The 21,508-nt window shown below is 44.3% G+C and overlaps 2 protein-coding genes across 7 annotated transcripts in view; both read left to right on the top strand.

The window, feature by feature from the left end:
- The window catches only part of srgap2 (SLIT-ROBO Rho GTPase activating protein 2), a 51,344-nt gene extending 32,576 nt beyond the window's left edge, over nucleotides 1–18,768 (top strand). For 2 of the 3 annotated variants that reach the window (XM_086118664.1, XM_086118667.1), the window contains exons 3-23: nucleotides 2,371–2,533; nucleotides 4,895–4,957; nucleotides 5,832–6,047; nucleotides 6,173–6,301; nucleotides 7,244–7,465; nucleotides 7,544–7,645; nucleotides 7,737–7,934; nucleotides 8,054–8,138; nucleotides 8,426–8,453; nucleotides 8,693–8,723; nucleotides 9,654–9,714; nucleotides 9,915–9,992; nucleotides 10,081–10,215; nucleotides 10,317–10,422; nucleotides 11,281–11,505; nucleotides 13,159–13,238; nucleotides 13,523–13,721; nucleotides 14,201–14,338; nucleotides 14,538–14,751; nucleotides 15,295–15,405; nucleotides 16,025–18,768. In XM_086118664.1, coding sequence (XP_085974790.1) covers nucleotides 2,371–2,533; nucleotides 4,895–4,957; nucleotides 5,832–6,047; nucleotides 6,173–6,301; nucleotides 7,244–7,465; nucleotides 7,544–7,645; nucleotides 7,737–7,934; nucleotides 8,054–8,138; nucleotides 8,426–8,453; nucleotides 8,693–8,723; nucleotides 9,654–9,714; nucleotides 9,915–9,992; nucleotides 10,081–10,215; nucleotides 10,317–10,422; nucleotides 11,281–11,505; nucleotides 13,159–13,238; nucleotides 13,523–13,721; nucleotides 14,201–14,338; nucleotides 14,538–14,751; nucleotides 15,295–15,405; nucleotides 16,025–16,588 — 3,148 coding nt within the window. In that variant the 3' untranslated portion in view covers nucleotides 16,589–18,768. The remainder of the gene's footprint in view (nucleotides 1–2,370; nucleotides 2,534–4,894; nucleotides 4,958–5,831; nucleotides 6,048–6,172; nucleotides 6,302–7,243; nucleotides 7,466–7,543; nucleotides 7,646–7,736; nucleotides 7,935–8,053; nucleotides 8,139–8,425; nucleotides 8,454–8,692; nucleotides 8,724–9,653; nucleotides 9,715–9,914; nucleotides 9,993–10,080; nucleotides 10,216–10,316; nucleotides 10,423–11,280; nucleotides 11,506–13,158; nucleotides 13,239–13,522; nucleotides 13,722–14,200; nucleotides 14,339–14,537; nucleotides 14,752–15,294; nucleotides 15,406–16,024) is intronic. The other variant, XM_086118665.1, reaches the window with a different exon arrangement.
- Nucleotides 18,769–19,195: 427 nt separating this feature from the next.
- The window catches only part of ikbke (inhibitor of nuclear factor kappa B kinase subunit epsilon), an 8,352-nt gene continuing 6,039 nt past the window's right edge, over nucleotides 19,196–21,508 (top strand). The window contains exons 1-5 of one of the 4 annotated variants that reach the window (XR_015101635.1): nucleotides 19,196–19,415; nucleotides 19,897–19,988; nucleotides 20,149–20,286; nucleotides 20,419–20,548; nucleotides 20,830–21,011. Coding sequence is in view for 3 of the 4 variants with exons in the window: in XM_086118076.1 (XP_085974202.1) it covers nucleotides 19,890–19,988; nucleotides 20,149–20,286; nucleotides 20,419–20,548; nucleotides 20,830–21,011 (549 nt within the window). In the remaining variant the exon portion in view is untranslated. The other 3 variants (XM_086118077.1, XM_086118078.1, XM_086118076.1) reach the window with 3 other exon arrangements.

Below are 21,508 nucleotides of genomic sequence, written 5' to 3'. Positions count from 1 at the left end.
GGAAGGCCGGAGCTGGAATCGAACCAGGTACCTCTGCACTGTGAGGTCGACGCGCTAACCACTGGACCACCGGGCCACCCAATTATTACCCCCAAACCCAAAATAAAAAGTCAAATCCAAAAACAAGGCCCACCCATCTAAAACACAATTAACGCTTGGACAAATGTCCAAAGCCATAAAAAATAGTCACAAAAGTCTGATTGTTACTTGATGTTTCAGTAAAAATACTTGGATGTGTGAAGCCATGACCTTTTGTTTGATATCACGTTATTGCACGTATTTAGTCATCTGACCAGTGACCGCCGGTACCAGCACAGCACATCACATCATTCTCTCTGACTCAACCTTGATCCTGCATTCCCACAGAGTGCCCCCTCTCTCTCTATTTCAAAGACTTCCTCTGTCTGTGTGACCTAGTGCCTGCTGTGACTGTGTGACTGTTCATCAATGTGTCCACTATTTATTGAGTCGTCGCAGTCATTTAGCGCTCCTCTTATCAAAGACTTGGTGTCATCCACTTCAACTCATCATCCATTTCACCGTTCAGATTATCCACAGATAATCTATAACTCGATATGGATAATCACTCGCGCGCTCTTGGAGATGAGCCTTGAGAACTTTGATGCACACATTATTTTAAAAAATAATAATAATAATGTGCGATCCGGAAGCACGTATGAATTTGGATAGGCTCAGATAACTATTATTCATTCAATGAAACCTCAACACTGGATGTGCTGTTGGAGTGAAATCCTGTGTTGACAAATTAGTGGCTATGGGTCTTTGGATGTAGTGCAGTTGCATAGTACACCACTGCAAATTTCAATTCAAATACTGTGAGTTGAATGACAATGCGTCATATCCATGGCACAATTCATTTTTTGACCGCCCCCCGCGTTATTTATTTATTTATTTAAACGTTTTAAGTCTCTCTCCGTTTGCATGTTCTCCCCAGGCCTACGTGGGTTTTCTCCAGGTACCCCGGCTTCCTCCCACATTCCAAAAACTTGCATGGCAGGCTGATTGAACACTCAAAATTGTCCCTAGGTGTGAGTGTGGGCACCGATGGTTGTTCGTCTCCGTGTGCCCTGCGATTGGCTGGCAATTGATTCGGGGTGTCCCCCGCCGACTGCCCAAAGACGGCTGGGATAGGCTCCAGCACCCCCCGCGACCTTTGTGAGGATAAGCGGATGGGAAAATGGATGAATGAACGAATGAATAATTCTCTCTCGGAAGCAATTATTCGCTGGAGAAAGTCCAGTTTCATGCAGCTGCACAAGCGGCATTTACAGAGTATAGAAAACACCTCAAAAGAGGCAACCATGAAAACACATTTAACCCCGAATGAATGTTTCCTGAATTTGACTTGCAGTCACTGGAGCAGGAAGTATACTGGAGGGGTGATCCAACCCCCAAACAACCAATTGCAACACCCAAAAAAAGAGTGTTTTTGACAGTGTGATTTGTTTGCAACCAGCAGGAACACTGCCATTGAAATGGGAGTTCAGAACATTAAAAAATAATAATAATAATTACCTCGGTGAGCAAGGAAGTAGTCACATGCCTATTCCAGCTTATTAGTTTAATCACTGACTAAGGTATGACAACACGTATTTTACAGTTAGTGTTCTTCAAAGGAATTCCAAGTCGTGAGTCCATAACAGAAATTGCGTTAATGTGGCTTAGTCCAAACATTCCACCCCCACCCTCAGTTTTTTTTGTGGTTTCTTTTTTTTAAACTTCCAGACAACCTATTCTCCCGATCAGTGCTTAATTATTATACAAAGGAGGTCATTCAGTATTTTTTATTTTCCTACAAATGGGCAAAATGGGGCAAAAATCACTGCAAAATGTCCAGGCAGAGTATGAAAGGAACTTCCGACTCTTTTTCCTCATCTCCCACCAACCCCCACCACTCCTTTTTTTTTTGCGTCCTTTCTACTCTGCAACAGCTGTGCTTTTTGGGGAGCCTTACCACTTCCTGCTGGGTTCTGTACGCTGGCTGAATCCCCTGTTTGGGTTGGCTCACTGACCTGGTGTGTGTGTGTACGTGTGCGTGTGTGTGCGTGCGTGTGTGCGGGTGAGACACAGGGTGGCTGTTTTCTGTATAAATCTGTCTGGGCGTTCTCTCCCTCCATGCGTGTTATTCCACTGGTTGTTTCATCTTGATGAAAAACAACGTGATGTACAATGAACTTGTTCCTACCTTTAACAAGCTGCGGGGCTCTTTATGCATCCATCAGCCGCGTGAAAAGGGGAACTTAAAAACAGATGAAAGAGACTGAATGCTTCTTGAGTTAACTTGTGCTTCGAAGGGGGGGCCTCGATTACATCTAAAGACTTGTTGTCCGTCATTGTCATCCCGTGCAGGAAGGAGCAGAGTATCTTATCCCCAGTGAACTGCTGGAACCTGTTGCTGCTTCAGGTGAAAAGGGAGAGCCGCGACCACGCCACGCTGTCCGACCTCTACCTCAACAACATCATTCCCCGCTTTGCGCAGATCAGCGAGGACTCGGGACGCCTCTTCAAAAAGGCAATGCTCACTCGCTCATGCAGACTCTTCTCAGCCGTGAACGTGCACATTGCATCTGCTCTATTTATTCCACATTTTTATCGACATTTCAATTTCACTTCCTATAGGATGTTGTTAAAAAAAAAATCTGCATTTTTTTCTCTCATGTTTTATTTGTAATATACAGTGACAGACCTCCACCAATGCTGATCCATAGCGCCAAATCTTGATTATGCCCCAAAAGTGTCCTAAGAGTTAAGGAAGATGTCCTGAATCAATACAAAAATATCACGTTTTAAATCAAAATAGGTCAAGTTTGATTGTGCTTTTTTTCGGTTGTTTGGTATGTTAATGCGCAAGATCAGACAAAATTTACACAGCCAGTCTGTGCTTGTCTTTCGCATCGTGAAAGGGAGCCTATTTGGAAAGAAAATGCATTCTTACAAATGCAGTTACAAGTATCGATTTTGACTTGTCGCCATATCAGTCCTATTGGAACTATTGCCTGTCCTTGAGAAAACAAATGTTGGACTCCTGCCTGTCTCCTCTTGACTCTGATTGTCATTTGGGTCATGATGGAGCCATTCAGAAGACCTTGTCATACACATTCCAAGTCCTCCAGGGTGGACGTGTTATACTAAATACAGAAACTTTGCAGGAAACTCCGCTTGTATATGACAAACCAGTTTAGACTGCAAACAGATTTCAGTGTCGAAGAGGTGAGTAGGTGCTTTTCAGTCACAACACCCACTTGACATTTCTGAAAAAAGGGAAGTTACTTCTGTCTGGATTTATTTGAAAGCAAAGTTCACTTCTCCCAATGTGTGTTCTCATGTCTCTACATTGCGGCTTGGGCATCTAATTTACCTTTTTTGGGATGGATAGAATTTTCCCTGTCTTGCAGATTGAGAGCAAAGCCATTTAAATTGCACTTGAGTTTCAACTTCAAAATAAACACTATATTTTTGATCCTTTTGAGAATTTGGCTTCGGGAGCAAGTGGAGCAGAGGGTAAGGACTAGCAAAAGAATATCGCTCGAAGCATTCCTTCACTTGTAACAAAGTTCAGTGTGTATGAAGGTAAAGGGGGTCAGCCTGTTTGGATAGTCGGGTAGGAATTCCTGAACCGTACAAATGTAAATGGCCACTGTTTTAGCGGATGTCACGCTGGGACTTAATTTGTCTCAATTAATGAAGATTATATTCATACTTGGACCGAACTACTTTGACAGGATTTTTATTTATTTGTTTTTAAACGGGGCTCCGGTCATATCGTGTGAATGCTGCCCAAACCAAAAACACTGACTAGTGTTCAAATGTCAGCCAAAAGTGCACAGAAATGTTGAATACATAAGGGCACAACCATAACTTGTGCAATTGAAAGACACTGCTAGTGTAGTGATTGTGTGTGTGAGTGTGTGTGTGGGGAGGGCGGGGGGCACGCAAGTCAAACTATATTAACAAAGTTTAAAGTCAGGACATAAGATGTCTTAATGTATTTTTTTTTTTTTTTTGGTCATCGTCTTTCTAGCCAGACAGGCACAGGCCAAAGGAAAAAGTTCAAAGGTCAAGATTCACAGTTGAAGGATAGGACGGCTCAGCCATGGCTGATTAGTTTTAAACTGCTGTAGCCGCTTTAAAGCCGGAGGGCGGGGCGACCTCACTTGCCCCGTTACCTCGTTTGTCCGCCGCAGAACCCTAAATCATTCGCCTGTCGCTTTCTCCCGCCGCGCACATTTATCCCCTCTCATCCTTATCCTGACCTTTTAACAGTCTGTCAGGATTCAACTTCTTGCCCTCATTTTGTTTTTTACTCAGGCTGGATGAACACCGCGCAATTCAAATTTAATGGATATACAAGGCCTGATTCTCATCAATTTAAGCCATTCCATGCTGTCATTTTTCTTTTTCTATTTACGCTGTCATGACGCACGTCCGAATTGTGTCACATGAGGGCAGAGAATTCAAATTGTGTCCAGGCTTGTTCCACCGCAAACGTTCAGCCTCGGTCCTTCAACTGTCTTATTTCTTTCCGCCTTTCTTTGGCATCTCCTGGTTCTGAACTGTGAAAGTATTCACTGTATGTTCTGTAACACGTACAATATAATAATGTTCATCGTTGTGGCTGTTATCAGTTGTGATCTAGAATTGCACAGTGTCGTACTTCGAATGTTGTCCTCACTGTACTGGGGCCTTCATCCTGCCTGATAGTCCAGACAGATGAGGGTGTTGCTTAACAACCACACCTGAGTCAGTTTGCAAGTTTACCGGACGGACAATACACAATTACTGCCAAGTAGTCTTGCTAATGACACCGAGATCATTGTTAATAAGCTCTTTGTTTACTGTGATGAACTAACTTGAATCCGTCTTGTCTCTTTAGAGCAAAGAGGTTGGCGTGCAGCTGCAAGAAGACTTGATGAAGGTTCTGAATGAGCTTTATTCGGTAAGACAAAATCACTTTTGGCACATTTTGAATATGTGCATCCCTGAAGTTGGTTTTTCATGTCGCTTAATGAAAAGGGATGAGATGTTATTTTCAGCAAGGGGGAAAAAAAATGTTAGTGGCGAGCCAGACACTTAAAACTAGAGTGTGAACATTTTTTTTTAGCAAGTTGACAAGAGCAAAACAAATTATTTGTCATTCATTCCAGTGCTTCACCAAAACCAAATTTTGATGTCGCAACGTACAACAACAGAATTGGTGGGATTCTGTTTTCTTTCCATTAGAATAGCCACTTTATAATTATTAACACACGCAATCATTTGTACTCAAATCACAATAGACAGCTGGACCAGTAATGTTGATTTCACTTAATTTATACGGACAGCTTGAAAACCTGACAACCCATCGACTTCACCAAGGTGTCATTTTATTTTGTTTTGTTTTGGGGGGGTTTTGACAGTCATTGTTTTAGTGGTCTTGGGCTGTCAGGAGCAACACAACATTGGTTACTCATGTCCATAGCCCAGCCAAGTCACTTTGGTGTGTGTGTGTGTGTGTGTGTGTGCGTGCGCGTGTTTAGCTGCAGCTCAACCCGCCAATTATAGTGTGCAAAGAGTTATAAATAAATCTGGTTTAAGTGACGTGCACATGCATTCTCATAAAGAAAGCAGTGACTTTCTTGGGAGTTTGAATCAGAACAGCCGAGTGCCGACCGCCCAATTGGGGCTGACCCAGCTTGATTTCCCACTTTCATGTGTTTGACCACGAGTGTGTGTGTGTGTGAGTCCTTCGCTACGAAAACTGCAGAATGCCCCATCATTTTCCCAAAGCCACAGGGTGGAAAAACGTTGTGACGGAAATGTCATGTTCTTAGGTGATGAAGACGTACCACATGTACAACACCGACAGCATCAACGCTGAGTCCAAGCTGAAGGAGGCCGAGAAGCAGGAGGAGAAACAGATGGGGCGCTCCAGTCGCCAGGACGACCGTCAGACGCCACGCTCGCCAGACACCCTTGCTAGCATCAAAGCTGACGACAAACCCATTCGCCGCTCCAGTGTCAAGAAAATAGAAAAGATGAAGGAGAAGGTGAGTGAGGGACGCTGTCGTACTGACCTGAATGTGTGTTTCGCACAAAGGATTGACTTGAGTATTCAACGGTCAAGTCCTTGCTGGCCCCTTGTTCCTTACCGCCTTTCCCATCCTATTCTCAGAGACAAGCCAAGTACACGGAGAACAAGCTGAAGGCCATCAAAGCCAGGAATGAGTACCTTCTCGCTCTGGAGGCCACCAACGGCTGCGTCTTCAAGTATTACATCCACGACCTCTCTGACATCATTGACGTGAGTATTGAAAGCAACTACTTTCCTGAAGGTTTGTGCATACAAAAACGGATGGAAACTCAAGTGCTCTTTGCAAACATGTGGAAGCTGATCTTCTAACCGGGGTCACCCAGTATTACATCTGCCACGTTGCCACGCAGTTCATTTTGTACGTTCTGCGAAAAGTATATACATATATACATTTTATTTAGCACCCGCAATGTGAGTTGTCAAACTTTAGGTACATTTCAGAGGTTCATTTTGCGTCTTTAATTACTGCGCCCAAAAGGTAGGTGCAAACCCCCTTTTTGCAGCAGTGCCAGCGTAGCATGGGCAGAATTTTTCCAATCGTGGGAAAAAAAAAAATTTAAATGCTCCAAACAAAAGTTATTGCCACATATTGTCCATTGAGCAATGGAATTTTGGAACTTGGCAGCCAAAGGAGTCCTGCCATATCGCCTCTGACAAAAGGCTTTTCCACAATTAACAGGGCGATAGATTTTCCAAAATATGTGTGTTTGCCTCTTCCACTCCAATTCCATCACTTAAAACTTCATTTTGTGCTTGTGGCGATCACCCAAATAGACCATCGTGCAAACCAAAAGACCTGTGTGAGTGAACGTACAATGTAACACACATTGTTTGGGATCTTAGTGATTGCAATTTTAGTCGATCACATGCAACACATCTACAATCAGTGTGCATAATTTACACCTAACGAGCAAATTGGAGTTATGTCCATCGCAAATATATGTTGAGCGGACGCCGGTCACAGTTTAAGTTGGAATGTGCTTGACATAAGGAACGGGCATAGGAATTGGTTTAGACTGATTGTTGATGAAGCGTGCTTTGAAGCAAAATTGAATGCACTATTTGGCTGCAACCAGCAGAGGCATTCGGTGGAGCCATTTCACACCACTTGAGAGTCCCATTCACCACAATGATTGACTCGTGTTTGTACAGTGCTGTGACCTTGGCTACCATGCCAGCCTCCACCGTGCCCTGAGGACCTATTTGTCAGCGGAACAGAATGTAGAGGTATCCAAGCACACTGGTCTGGAGACACTGGAGGGTGCCGCTGAAAGTCTGGAGCCCAACGGAGACAAACAGAAGCTGATGGAGACCTACAACAATGTCTTCTGTCCCCCAGCTCGCTTTGACTTCCAGTCGCACATGGGAGACACGGTACAGTATCCGTTTCTGTATTACGCAGTGCAGTCCCACTGCACTTCAAACTCCAAACCTGCGTTTGTGTGCGCATAGATGGGCGTCATGTGTGCACAGCAGCCACTTGAAAGTGAGCTTCTCCAGAGGTGTCAGCAGCTTCAGTCCCGCCTCTCCACGCTCAAGATAGAAAATGAAGAGGTTAGTTTTAATTTCCCCTTGACGATTATAACAGGCCTTCCTTCACATGCCTCTTCGTGCTCATTCTTCCCCTCGCTCTGCTGCTCATTAGGTGAAGAAGACCATGGAAGCCACTCTGTCCACCATCCAGGACATGGTGACAGTGGAGGACTATGACGTGTCCGATTGCTTCCACCACAGCAACAGCATGGAGTCCGTCAAGTCGACGTTCAGTGAATCCTATCTCAGCAAGCCCAGCCTTGCCAAGAGGCGGGCCAACCAACAGGAGACGGAACAGTTCTACTTTACGGTCAGTGTCAGGTTTGAATCAAGGCGTATAGGCTTGGGAGTGGATTCAAAGAGCGCTGTGATTTACTGCACTTCTGCGCGCACCTGAACTACACACTCCTCATATTGTGTGTTGTGTAGAAGCTGAAGGAGTTTCTTGAAGGCAGGAACCTGATCACTAAGCTCGACGCCAAGCATGACCTCATCCAGAAAACCATAGGAGAGAGTGAGTGTCCTTCATACTTTTTAGATGTGTCCTATATGTGGAGGTCACAGTGACTGCGACCATATGTGGACAACAGATGTGCCAGAGTGAGCGCTGAGGAGGATGGGGGGGGCTGACGACTGGGGGCTGGGGTCTTCCTCAGGAAATGTCAGCATTTCCGTAACTGAGCAGGAAAGCCTTTGTATGAGTACGCTGACTCCTTCCTCCCGCGTGTTTCACTTCGATTCTGCTATAACTGTTACTCTCCAAGGTCTACACTTGTCCTGTCTCTCTCCCCCCCACTTTAGGTCAGAAGACCGACTGTTGCCTTGCCAGGTACGTGTGGTGAAGGAAGTACATAAACACACAAGCGTACTATCTGGGAGACATATGCCAAAGTCGGGTTCTCTTAATTTCTTGGCACTCGGGGGTATTATTTTCCCCGTCACCGTTTCAAGATATTCTCAACATATGTGTCTGTGTGAACAAATAGAGCGTTACCAAAGTTGTGTGCGTATAAATAGGTATTCTGGCGACTTAATGACAGAGTGCTGTTTCCCTCTCTCTATGCAAAGTGACCGGAGAAACTCTGCAGTACGGAAACAGGTAATTATCTGCCGTGTGAGTGCGTGGTTTTCTTTTGAACACATGATCCCCCCCCCCCCCCCCCACCGTTGCCACCCATGAGATGCGAGGGCATATTTGGAAACATACGCAGATGTGGATCAGTTATGGAATGAGTGCAATCTAATGGGCTCGCTGGTGCAGTATGACAAGGGAGTTAAAAAGGGGACCTAATGTTTGAGGCGCCCCCTGGTGGCATCAGCTGGCATCATACTGGGAACACAAAATACAATTCCATGATCAGATACAGTACTGCAGTGATTCCAAACCAGGGTGCCGTGGCACACTTTTGCTGCGGTGAATCATACAATATCACCTAACTTGTCTGCAAGTTATTTATTAATTACAAATTGAGTTTTATTGATTTTTCAGTGCCACGGAACATAACAGTGACAGAACACTCATTTGGAGGTACAATTCATAAAACACAAGTCATTTTCTTTGTGAGTAAACTGAGATGATGCCATCATTTTGTGACATTTTTGTTGATGGTCTGAGATTTAAAATGGGTGCCGTAGCGCAATTAAGGTTGGGAAACACTGCTACTGTACATGTAAATGACCTTAGATATTTTTATTAATGAATTGAATTATCAGTCCTCGGTAGTAACTGGCCATCAGTTTAAAAATAAAGAAATACATATATTCACCATGGTACTCAACGTCCAGTTTCTGGTGGAAACCCCAAAATAAAGGGGAGAAGTGTAGTCTCCTAGCAACAGCAGCCTCCCCCCCATCCCATGTCTGGCACCCCTTCCTCCTGAACGTGTGCTCTGATGCATGTGCAGCAGGCGTTTGAGGTAGTCATCCTGGTAACAAGGTTGTGGTTGTTTTATGTCCTTGGCAGCTTCCTATTGACCATCTACGATTGGGTGTAATTATTAATGCGAATAATGCTCTCCTCCAATTTTAGAATACGGGTGAAGCCATTCCTCTTATGGTCGAGAGCTGCATCCGTTTCATCAGTCGCCATGGTGAGGAAATTCTTCCGTCAAGTGATAGGTTTAGCACCAGGCTTTGCTGTGTACTGATTGGTTGCACGGTTGTGTCATGTGATCGGTTCCGACCTGAGTCGTCTCCGAATGAACAAACTACGTCTCCAATATCCAGCATGCCAATGCTGAAAATGAAAAATGAATGTAATCAAAGCAACTGTGTGCTTATGGCCATGCAGGTCTGCAGCATGAGGGTATTTTCCGAGTATCGGGCTCCCAGGTGGAGGTCAACGATATCAAGAATGCATTTGAGCGAGGTGGGACTGCAATTAATTCACAGAAAATATATGCCTCCTCAGCCCCCCACACACACTTACTTAATACTCTCCATCGTGTGGGTTACAGGCGAAGACCCTTTAGCAGGAGACCAGAATGACCATGACATGGATTCAATTGCTGGTGTCCTCAAGCTCTACTTCAGAGGACTGGACCAGGCCCTTTTTCCAAAGGAAGTGTTCCATGACCTCATATCCTGTGTCTGTAAGAGTCACCTCTGCCACTCTCTTTGAATGCTGTGGTTTGGTTTTCAAACTCTGTATTGTGCAACTAATCTCCTGGGCGTCGTCATTGGTACCTTTCAGCAATGGAGAGCCTCCAGGAGCGCGCTGTCCACATTAAGAAAGTTCTGCAATCTTTGCCAAGTCAAACCCTCATCATTATGAGATACCTGTTTGCCTTCCTCAACCAGTGAGTCCGGCACAAGCACTTTCTGTCTGCACGCATTGTAAAATCTTGCAAAAATATATATATATTTTTTTCGTGATAGCTGAGATGAGGTAAACATCCTGAAAAAGCCAAAGGAGGCCCTTATAGGAGTTACCCCCCCCCCCCCCCCAGCCCATTCAGATCTTGAAAAAAGATTACTCCCCCCTTCTCTGTTTGATTTATAGCCTTGTATCATATTCGGTGTCTTGATGAGCTATGCAGGCTTGCATTCCCTGCAAAGCCAAACTGTGAACGTTACAAGGTAGACCCCCACCACCTCCACCCTCCCTCCTCTGTCAGATGGGGGTTCATTTGGAGCCATAGAGATGCTTATGCTGTGCTATTTATGATGAAATATTTGACACCAAAAATGCCTAACAAACAAATGGTCTTGTTTTACGTTAATCACATCTCATTCGATTAGAAGGGGAGTGCAACTAAATGGACACCTGAAATGTGAGACCTCTTGAGTCAACAGACTTGGTGAAGCAAAGAGGTGCTGCTTCTTTGGCTGTGGGTGATTTACTGTCTCCCAAAAGAGTCTGCTTCTTCTCACACACTCCCAAAACCATTGCTCTTAAAGGAAGTGAGTCACTGACAGAGGAGTTAACTGTAATTTGGCAAATACAGGCATGCATTATGAGCTATCTCACATGATATCATGCCTCATCGGTGATTTGTTGGCTACCAGTCGAGGGTGTACCTGGCCCCTCACTCAAAGTCAGCAGTTCAGGACAAACAGTGTCAAAAATGAAAGGACTGATAATGCCCCATAAAATGACAAGTGTAGATGATTATGAAATTGAATGAATGTTTTTTTTTCTTCCCTCCTCCACCCAGTTTGTCCCAGTACAGTGAGGACAACATGATGGACCCTTACAACCTTGCCATCTGCTTTGGCCCCACCCTGATGTCTGTCCCGGAAGGTCACGACCAAGTCTCCTGCCAGGCCCACGTCAATGAGCTCATTAAAACGATCATCATCCACCATGACACCATCTTTCCAAGACTGCAGGACCTGCAGGGCCCCATCTACATCATCCCCGGAGCTGGTGATGACTTCTGGTCAGTGGAGGCTCATCAATAGAAAGGCGCTAGAGTGCCGACCTAGCGCCCAGCTGGGTCACGGTGAAAGGGACAAAAATGAAATGAAGCAATATTATATAATAAAAATACTTCAAAATATATGTATATCTGTGTTTAGATGAGCAGGATAGTGTAGTTATGGGTAAAGTTGATTTGTTTATCTCTGGCGTCTCAAACAAAGACTTACCTTAAGTCCGGTTTGGGCACACAGAACATCGCCGATAAACTCTCGTTGAAAGTGTGTCGTGCAGCCGGTCCTCATGCAATTCACATATTGCGCACCGTTGGGCAATGGATTGCACTGCCCCCAGCCAATAATTTGTTAACAGAGTTGCTGTTAAAGCCGATGTCATTTCCTGTCTGCTTCTGAGCGACTCGCGCCTTCAACGGGAACTTGACGTGGCGGCCATATTGGATATGGCTCAGCCAGTTTTCTCCAGTGTATCTAGTTGTTTTCTTCACATTCAACTAAGTGAAGTCACTTCAACCCTTTTCGAGAGGAGAAGGCGGAGCCCAGGCAGCGTGGATAAGAACAGGTATGGTGGATTTGTTGACTTGATCATAGGTTTTTCAACAGAATTAGACAAATATGAAAAAGTGCCATTGCACTTGTTGCGTTTGCCGTGACCACGCTTTTAAGCTAGCTAAAGAAAAGGCATTGGCTTGGTGTTGTATGCTGTGATGTGATGGCAGACTGGTTGGGGCATATGACTGTGAAAAGTAATGATTTTTCTTGTTTGTTCAATCCCCAGCTGGAGGGTTATGGGTTTGTTAGTTTTTTTTGTTGAAGGCAAAAGTAAACAAAAAGAAAACACTTTCTTCATAAGGATGTCATGTACTTACTAAGCTAAAGCTCAGGATCAGTTTACCTGCCATAACACGAGATTAAAGTCACACCTGACCTCGTCGCTGAGGTCAAATTAGTTTGACTGTAACCGCAAATCACAACAGCAGTAATTTACTTGCAAAGTGCTCCGATTTAAATTTATGACTTCAAAGACCAACCCGAATTGCTGCACAGTTTGCAAACTTGACTTTTTCTTTTTTTTAAACTGTAGTTGGAAGATTGGCGGTGTTGGAAATGGCATTTCTCAAGACTCACACATTCATAGAAATCCTTCAGCATTTAAGTTGCCCATTCCTGCCTAAGAAGTTCCATATAACATAAAATGGTCCTTCCTCTAGGCCACATGCGTCAAACTCGAGGCCCGGGGGCCAGATCCGGCCCGCGAAAGCAACTCATGTGCGTCAACTTGCTAAAATCTGGACCGAAATGTCAAATTGTCGTGTGTAAAAAATAACATTGAGATTTTGCGATACTTTTGTTACCCTGTTTACACTTACTTGAACAATAATTGAACACACTATTATAACTGACTTGACTGATTTAAAAACTAGTCATCTGTTAATTTGTTGTGTACAAGTAATACATGAAATGAGTTTGACACCCCTGCTCTAGGCCAACATTAATAATGATTCAATATTCATCCAATTAAAATGGCACTTGTGTTTTTTTTGCACGATAATGATTCAATGTTAGGTCTACAGGGATATGATCTCAGTGGTGTGCCACGTGACTCCATGGGACTGAGTTAATGAATATCGTTCATCTGCTCTTTTTGTCCATTCTAGTGACAGTCCGCACTGCGATCCCCCGCTCGTGCAAGAGCCGGCGCCTGACACCGTGTCCGTCGGCCACAACAGTGAAGATGGTGCGTAAAAATTGCCTCTTAACTGCCCACTCCAAGAAACCCGATAGAGTTGCTCCTGTCACTTGCACATGAGATCTCCTCTAGCTCTTCGTTGCTCAAAGCTTTTCAACCAGCTCACAATCCTGCTGCTATGTGTATTTTCTGCAATGTATGCCGTCACCAAACACAGCAGTACTAACCTGCTCCATCGCTCTGCCCCCCCACCCCCCACCTTTCCCCGTCTTGTTTTGTGCCACCCACTATGTCGCTTCCTGTCTCTGTGTCTGCCATCCTCTCAACATCAGGCACCTTGGCTGTTTCAGAGTCTGATCCAGTGGAAGCCATTGCTCGTTTCGACTATTCCGGCCGGACCAGTCGCGAGTTGTCTTTCAAGAAGGGCGCCTCATTGCTTCTCTATCAACGAGCGTCTGATGACTGGTGGGAGGGGCGCCATAATGGAGTGGATGGATTGGTGCCACATCAATATATTGTGGTCCAAGACATGTAAGATGTGTACACTCGCTATGCATGATACACAATGTGCATAAGTACATTTCCTGCGAGAACAATCACAATGTTGGCTAACTGTGCTGTGGAAATCCCCATTGCGCTGTCAGCCGAGAAAAGATCATTACAGTTCAGCTCCTGGCTATCTGAGCTATTCATCTGGCCATCGTATGTTTCTATCAGCGTGAGTTTGTGAGAGTTCACCTGTATGTAGAGCACAGATGGCAGATCGTGTTGACACGCAGCCTGCCTCGGAGGGAGATTCCACTTATAGCTAGTTGCGAGCTGCCGTGCTGTTTAGTGCTCAGTGGAGTTTCGAGGGAAGATTTTGGAGTCAGCCAAAATACTGTTTACATTAAAAACAAAAAAATGTTCAATCTTGTATTTAAAATTGTCTTTTCATGCCTGTGTTTACTAAACAATCTCATTCAAAGTGCAAAGAGGGAACATTTCATGTTAAATGTGGTTACTTTTAGGACTGATGGCGGCCGTGGAAGCCCAAAATCTGATATGGACACCAGGGACCAGCTGGAGGAAAGGGTTTCCACCCGAGGCAGTGCTGCATCACCTACGGGCGCTCACGTGGCTGACATCTACCTGGCCAACCTCAACAAGTGAGCCTCGCATGCAAAACAAAGCACAGCCCAATAAACACCGTGTCATTTTTTCTTCCCCCCCCCACCACCAGGGTGTTCTATTTGACGAAAAACAAACCACACTTATGACAGCTTTTGTTGTAACCCAGCCAAATCTGACAAACTCGAGCACTCATTCACTAACAGAGAAAAGCTACTCAATAATTCTCTCACTCAGGATGAGGAAACGTCCAGAGTCCGGGAGCATCAGAAGAACATTCCGGGGCTCAGACAGTGAAAATTCAGGGGCCAGCGGAGGCGGCCTGGGTGGGGTGAGGACGGCATCGCTTCCGATAGGTGGAGCTCTGGTGAAGGAGTCTGCGGACAAACGGCCAGTTAGCGCTCACAGCATCCTCAATTCCATCACACGCCATTCCTCACTGAAGACGAAGGTAATGTGACTTGGAAGATTTTGAGATTCTACTGTCAATTAGTAAGACAATGGGGTGGGTCTATGGTCACGAGCTATGGGTCGTGACCGAAAGAACGAGATCCCGGATACAAGCGGCCGAAATGAGTTTTCTCCGCAGGGTGTCCGGGCTCTCCCTTAGAGATAAGGTGAGAAGCTCGGTCATCCGGGAGGGGCTCAGAGTCGAGCCGCTTCTCCTCCACATCGAGAGGAGCCAGATGAGGTGGCTTGGGCATCTGATTCGGATGCCTCCTGAACGCCTCCCTGGTGAGGTGTTCCGGGCATGTCCCACCGGGAGGAGACCCCGAGGAAGACCCAGGACACGCTGGAGTGACTATGTCACCCAGCTGGCCTGGGAACGCCTCGGGATCCCCCGGGGAGAGCTGGAAGAAGTAGCTAGGGAGAGGGAAGTCTGGGCTTCCCTGCTAAAGCTGTTGCCCCCGCGACCCGGCCCCGGATAAGCGGTAGAAGATGGATGGATGGATGGATGGGGTGTTCAATTCATCAAGTGCTAATGAATACTCAGGTGGAAAGTCCTCAGCTGCGCAAGTCAACTCCGGCAGGACGCTCCAAGAGCTTCAGCAACCATCGACCTCTGGAACCTGAGGTCATAGCCCAGGTGGATCACAGCTCACAGGTATCGCTCCCTCTCAGGTGCTGATTTAGTTGCAGTGCCCCAGTAGATACTGTTCTCTCTCTCTCTCTGTGTATGTATATCAATACATACTGTACATTTCAAGCTGAGCAGTGTGTGTGAAAATCATTCAAGCTACATTCTCAGTTAATCATTATTTTTAAGATTTGTTATTGGTATGATGATGATGAGACACAACTTGACTAGTTGTCAGCTGATTACTTCCAGCACTGATATTTAATAACATTTTAAAATTGTACTAGTTACCATCAAGTACTTTACAAGTTAAGTATTTGCCTTGGCTCAATGCATGTGGAGGAACACCCATGTGATCTAGTAGCTGGCTCTTTTTTTTTTTTTTCCAGGCTACAAACAATTCACAAATTGCCTCACAACAAGTGGCCGCACAGTAGTGTAACAGTCTGCAATTACAGTTATCTCTTTTGGGCTAAATAGTTCAGACTTTGTCTTGTGAAAATGTGTATTTTGTGGTTTTAACCCTGACTTTGGAAGATAAATGAACGCATTTTAAAAATCTTACAAAAAGAGTTCTGTAGCTTCTACTTCCATGTAACGCTGCCACTTCACAATTCAGTTAACGCTTCTTTCCTCTTTGTTGCAGGACATCGAAGCGGCAATGAGCTGCGCTTTGAATGAGCTGAGGGAGTTGGAGCGACAGAGCACCTCCAAACACACCCCTGATGTGGTCCTCGACACACTGGAGCAGCTGAAAGGTGTGAGTGGTGTTGGTGGTGGTGGCGGCGGCGGAGGAGGAGGAGCATCGGAACCCTCCAGCCCGCTCCACTCCCGCTTGCTACGAGACAGCGAGGGGGGCTCCACACACGCCCACCCACTTCAGCGCAGCGCCTCCTCAGCCAGCGACGTGCCCTCCTCCTTCCGAGCTACCAAAAGCCAGCCCAGGAGCCCCCTTCCTTCCGCCACTTCGCCTTCCCTCTCCTCTTCCTCTCTGTCCTCCTCAGTTCCTTCCTTCAGAGAGCTGCGCCCCCCGGCAACGAGGCCCAAGCCAGTGGTGTTCCCGAAAAGCGGCGGAGGGAATGGCAATACAGCCATGGGTTCCCCGACATCCACTGTGCCACCTCCGCCACCGGGACACACACATTCTCTCCCTCACGCGCCACCTCCGCCACCTTCATCCCAGTCGAATGACAAATCCTGCCCGGCTTAGCACCTCCTCGCTCCCAGTCCAGTGCAAATCGAATCCCTAATGCTTAAACCAGCAAGTCTTCGAGCAGGTGTGGGAAGCACTTAGTTTGTTACGCATCCAGCACATACTAACCCACTACACACTGTAGCATTCAGACGTCACAATCCATTTTAAGAGTGTCACAAGGTTCCATGGCCAGGCTACTTTTCACTGATCGCCGCACGGAAAGGATTTTCAAGTCTTTCATGAGGGAACAGTCAGATGTGCTGATTAATGGGCACCTGCAACTTTCATACATGAGCTATTTTTAGGGGGGTGGAAGTATTGCTCTCCTTTACACAGAGAATCACATGAGGAAGAAAGAAAACTCTTTTTTTTTTTTCCTTGAATCATTTTTAAGACCCTGTAACGATCAAATGGGATTGTTTGATTCCTAAGAAAAGACTGTGAAAAGTTTTAAGCTTTCTTGAAATGAAACACACTGTCTTGCTGCTTCACACATGGAAGACTGGAGAAGAAAAGCTCTGTATTGAAAGACTGGGCCAATAACAGCACGAGTGATTGAGAGCTTTGTCACTTGTTCCAGTCTTTTTCTTTTCTTTTCTTTTTTTTTTTTAATATATATTGCTGTTTGGGATCTTGGTCTAGTAAAATGTAGCTAAAATAAATACTAAATTGGTTGGGGAACCACAAGTGTTTGACCTGGCATCAAACAAACAATCTGAGAGAAAACGTGTCAATGATATACAGTATGTCATAATATTTGTTTCATATTTTTTCTTGATTTTTAATATGGCCGTCACACATGGCCACTGATATTGAAACGGTTCCCCAGCCCTAAATAAAGCAATAAGAATAATGGAACGCTGGTAGTATTTTTGCTGCTTTTCGACTGCAGCTCTTCTATGTGTAGGGGACCACTGAAAGCCAGCATTTTTTATTTTCTTTGTAATGTCGGACTGTACACGCACATGTTCTCCACAGATGTGTGTGTGGTGTTTTGTGGCAGCTAAACACCTTTCAGGTTGCATGCTGTGGCCATTTGACAGCAGCTTGCAATGACTAGATGGCTGATATCCTTTTATGTCCTTGCAATGCCAGCAAGAGGCTAACTACAAAAAAAAAAAAGACAGCTTGCTCATATAATTATATTTCACACTTTGCAGTAAAAAGAGTTTAATTATTCTAATGGTGTTCACGTATGTTTATTAATCATTAGGGCAACTGGAAGCATGGCGCTGAGGTCTTTTGAGGGTGTGTTTGAACACAACCAACCACCTCATCCAATTACTTCTTAAGCACCCTTTTTTCGGGCTTTTTCACTGTTACTGTTTTATGGACAAATGTTGACCTGTGTCGCCGTCTGGTCGCGTGCATGTGTGTGCCGCTATGTGAGCATGCGTGGATGGATGGATGAATCCATTACAAGAGGATGGCCAAGGTATGAATAAGTCAAATATGTGTTGTCACCCGTGTCTGTATATTCACAGGATTTTGCAATAATACCACCAACCACAGAACTCTTACAAAGGTGGCCAAAGAAGACCCCGTTTATTATTACAGGGAGTAGCACCATTTAATGTTCAAATAAAATTTTCCTTTTGCAAGTATGTAAATCAGATCAGGATATAAATGCATAAAATGGTTCAAATAATTTTTTCTGTATATGAGACACTGCATCCATCACACTCTCCCACGTATTGAATTACACTTGTACATTTTTAAATCTCGATCATGATTGTGTATTACTGTTCTTACCTCATTGCAACAACTGGAGGGACTGTGACTGCGTGCTTGGTGCGCGCACACACAGACCAACATGGATATGGATGGTTGGTGCATTTGTGTGATCTCAAATCAATCATGCACTTGAACAAAGTTGGCTTTGCGTGTTGACTAACTGTGTGCGGGTGACTTACCAGATTTGTCATATATGCATTTGTGTCCATTTGAAAACAGAACTAAAAAAAGAGAGGGACTCTTATGTCAAATTTATTTATAGTAGTCTTTGTATTACTGGAGAATCCTGTGTTCAGATGTACTTTGTATATAACAATGTTGTACATTACAGAGGTACACTCTTCTTTTTGGTACAATATTGTACAGTAATATCAATGGTGATTTAATCAAATAGGCCTTATATAATTCTATGTGTAGTTATTGTAGATCTTTTTTTTTAAATAAACATTGCTTGCTATCAATTTTGAGTTGTATCATCTCTCTGTCCAACATCCAAATAGGTTGTATGTGCAGACTAGATATTTAAACACGTTAAATATCTAGATTCCACACTGCAGGTGATTGAAGCATGAAAAATGAAATGTATACAGTACAGTACGGTAACTTAACGATAGTCAATTTTACTCGATTTCCCACCCTCTCAAGCTCGAAACGATTTCAAATGCTGGGAAATGGCCATAAACATTGGGGGATCCCGTGACTACAACTCCCAGAAGCCACCTCGCCCAACTCCATAACTTTTGGGATATTGCTTTTGTAACGTTTAATAATTTCGTAACGTTTAATTCGATAATGAAGAAGTTATTTGTACTTAAGTATTATTGAATAAATTATAGGTTTTAATACTACTACTGATGTTTTCCCGTTGTTTGTTTGCCAATACGTTATGTCACATGACCCACTTTCGAGGCGCTATTTTAAATTTAGCAATGAGTAAACTTTGTCGCGGTTCCCCTCTAAAATCCACTTCTTCAAGAGTTGACCTTTAGCGGAGAAGCAACTTTTGGACATAGTGTCACTTGTTTGAAACAGTTCAACTTCGCAAACTCAACTTCATTTCCGCAATCAACAACTGAACGACTGGAGCAGCGAGCAGACACTTCCTCCCGTGAGTTGGAAACACTGAAATGTGCTTAACGACGCAACTTTTGAGTCTAAATACAAAACGTTTGTGGCTCCATAAACCAAGAAAAGGATAAGGATAGATAGCAGCAGCCATTGCAAAGAGCGTTCACCCTCAGGTGTGGTTTATTTTGTTGCGGACGTTTTTACATATACAAATTTGCCATTTCGTACGTCTTACATACGAGTCCGATTTCAAGGCACTTTTTGGAGCGAAAACCGATTACTGAAACTCCTGAGTGGTAAGCTACAATACAATGTTGTGTTTGACATTTTTATCGTTCTGTTTCACTGTAAATCTAGCACGCCTGCTCTGAAAAATCACTGTTAGCTCATCCTAAGCGTTTGGGTTATATATTTGCATGTGTAGGTACAGTAGTAAGAAATACTGTCTTTGTGTTCCACAGTTTGACACATTGGAAATTAAGCTTTGTGTGTATTTTTCTTTCATTCTGCCATAATGTCAGAGATGACAGCCAGCACCCCCAGCTACCTGTGGTCCTTACAGGATGTCCTGGGTCAAGGGGCTACTGCATGCGTCTACAAGGCTCGAAATAAGGTAACCTCATTTTTTTTTTCAAACACGATTGTGTTTGTCTTCCTCACGTCTGTGCTACTCACATTTTGGCTGGGAAAACATCACCGATATTGCCCAAAACGCTGACCGTTTCCCCCTTTCTGGTTATTGTGTGTGTGATTTTTTTATTTTATTTTTTTAGCGGACGGGTGAGTTGGTAGCCGTCAAGGTTTTCAACTTGGCGAGCTACAACCGCACTCATGAGGTGCAGATGAGGGAGTTTGACATGCTGAGGAAACTCAACCACAAGAACATCGTCAAGCTTTACGCCGTGGAGGAGGTAAAGCTGCCATTTCATAAAGGGACAACATATAATTGACAAAGTGTACACTGGATTAGTTAAACAGAAACATTCACCTCGTCCCTGTGTAAAAGTAAAATGTGAATGTTATGGAAAAATTCTCTTTTGCAGCTGCCATCTAAACAGAAGGTTCTAGTGATGGAATTCTGCCCGGGGGGAAGTTTGCTCAACGTGCTTGAAGAGCCAGAAAATGCTTTTGGCCTGGCTGAGGCGGAGTTTCTCACTGTATTGCGATGTGTTGGTAGGTTGAAGTTCATCGAATGTACAGTGGACCCTGAAAGGACAAACACAGTCCATTTCCAGTATTTGTCCCTTTCGTGAAAAAAAATTGAAAGAATACTTAACAGGATCTAACTGTTGCCATCATCAGTCTAAATCACAATCTCGTCACACGGGTAGCCCTTCACATTAAGCCGTACACAAAAATTAGCTCTCGGTTTCAAAAAGGTTAGTGAACCCTGACTTTTGCTGCTTCTTAAAAGCATTTCACGTGAATAATTGCCCACTTCTTTTCTTTTTTAGTACAGGGAATGTACCACCTACGAGAGAACGGTGTGGTGCACCGGGACATTAAACCAGGCAACATAATGCGTCAGACGGGTGAGGACGGCACGTCTGTCTATAAGCTAACCGACTTCGGAGCGGCGAGAGAGTTGGAGGATAATGAGAAGTTTATGTCCATTTATGGAACTGAAGAATATCTGGTGAGGAATCACAATAAGAGGAATGTTTTGTGTGATATTGGTGTGCTGCAGAAATAAGCTTTACGATGATTGCTTAAGGGGTAAGCTCTACTCACAGTGGTCTTGTACCTGCATTGTGTTTTCTGTGTTGCGATCGTTCCTTCCTTGCTTTTCTTGATAACTGGCACCTTGCATAATCGAAATAAAGTTAGCCTTGGGGAATACCTGAAAGTAATTGACGATCCCTTAAATCCTGTCTTCTATTTGCCATAAAATTCTCCTATTCATTGTTTTTTTGCTCAGGCCAAAGCCATGTCTAATAGAAGAAAATATTGCTTTGCCACCATCTTGTGGCATCTGAAGTTCTGCAAATTGTAAAATTTTACTTTATAACAAAGAAATGAACAGAAATGGTTACGGTATGGTGATGTTGTTGTTACCAGCCATCTTGCGCAATAGAAGTATAGGACTACAAATAATCCAAAGTTGCTGCAACGCAAGAACAGGAAGTCTGAATG

The sequence above is a fragment of the Hippocampus guttulatus genome, chromosome 8, assembly GCF_054856545.1.
Source record: "Hippocampus guttulatus isolate MCC_2025c chromosome 8, RoL_Hgut_1.0, whole genome shotgun sequence".
Classification (NCBI taxonomy): domain Eukaryota; kingdom Metazoa; phylum Chordata; class Actinopteri; order Syngnathiformes; family Syngnathidae; genus Hippocampus; species Hippocampus guttulatus.
Note: the sequence above shows the minus strand (reverse complement) of the source record. Positions and strands in the feature narration are given on the sequence as shown.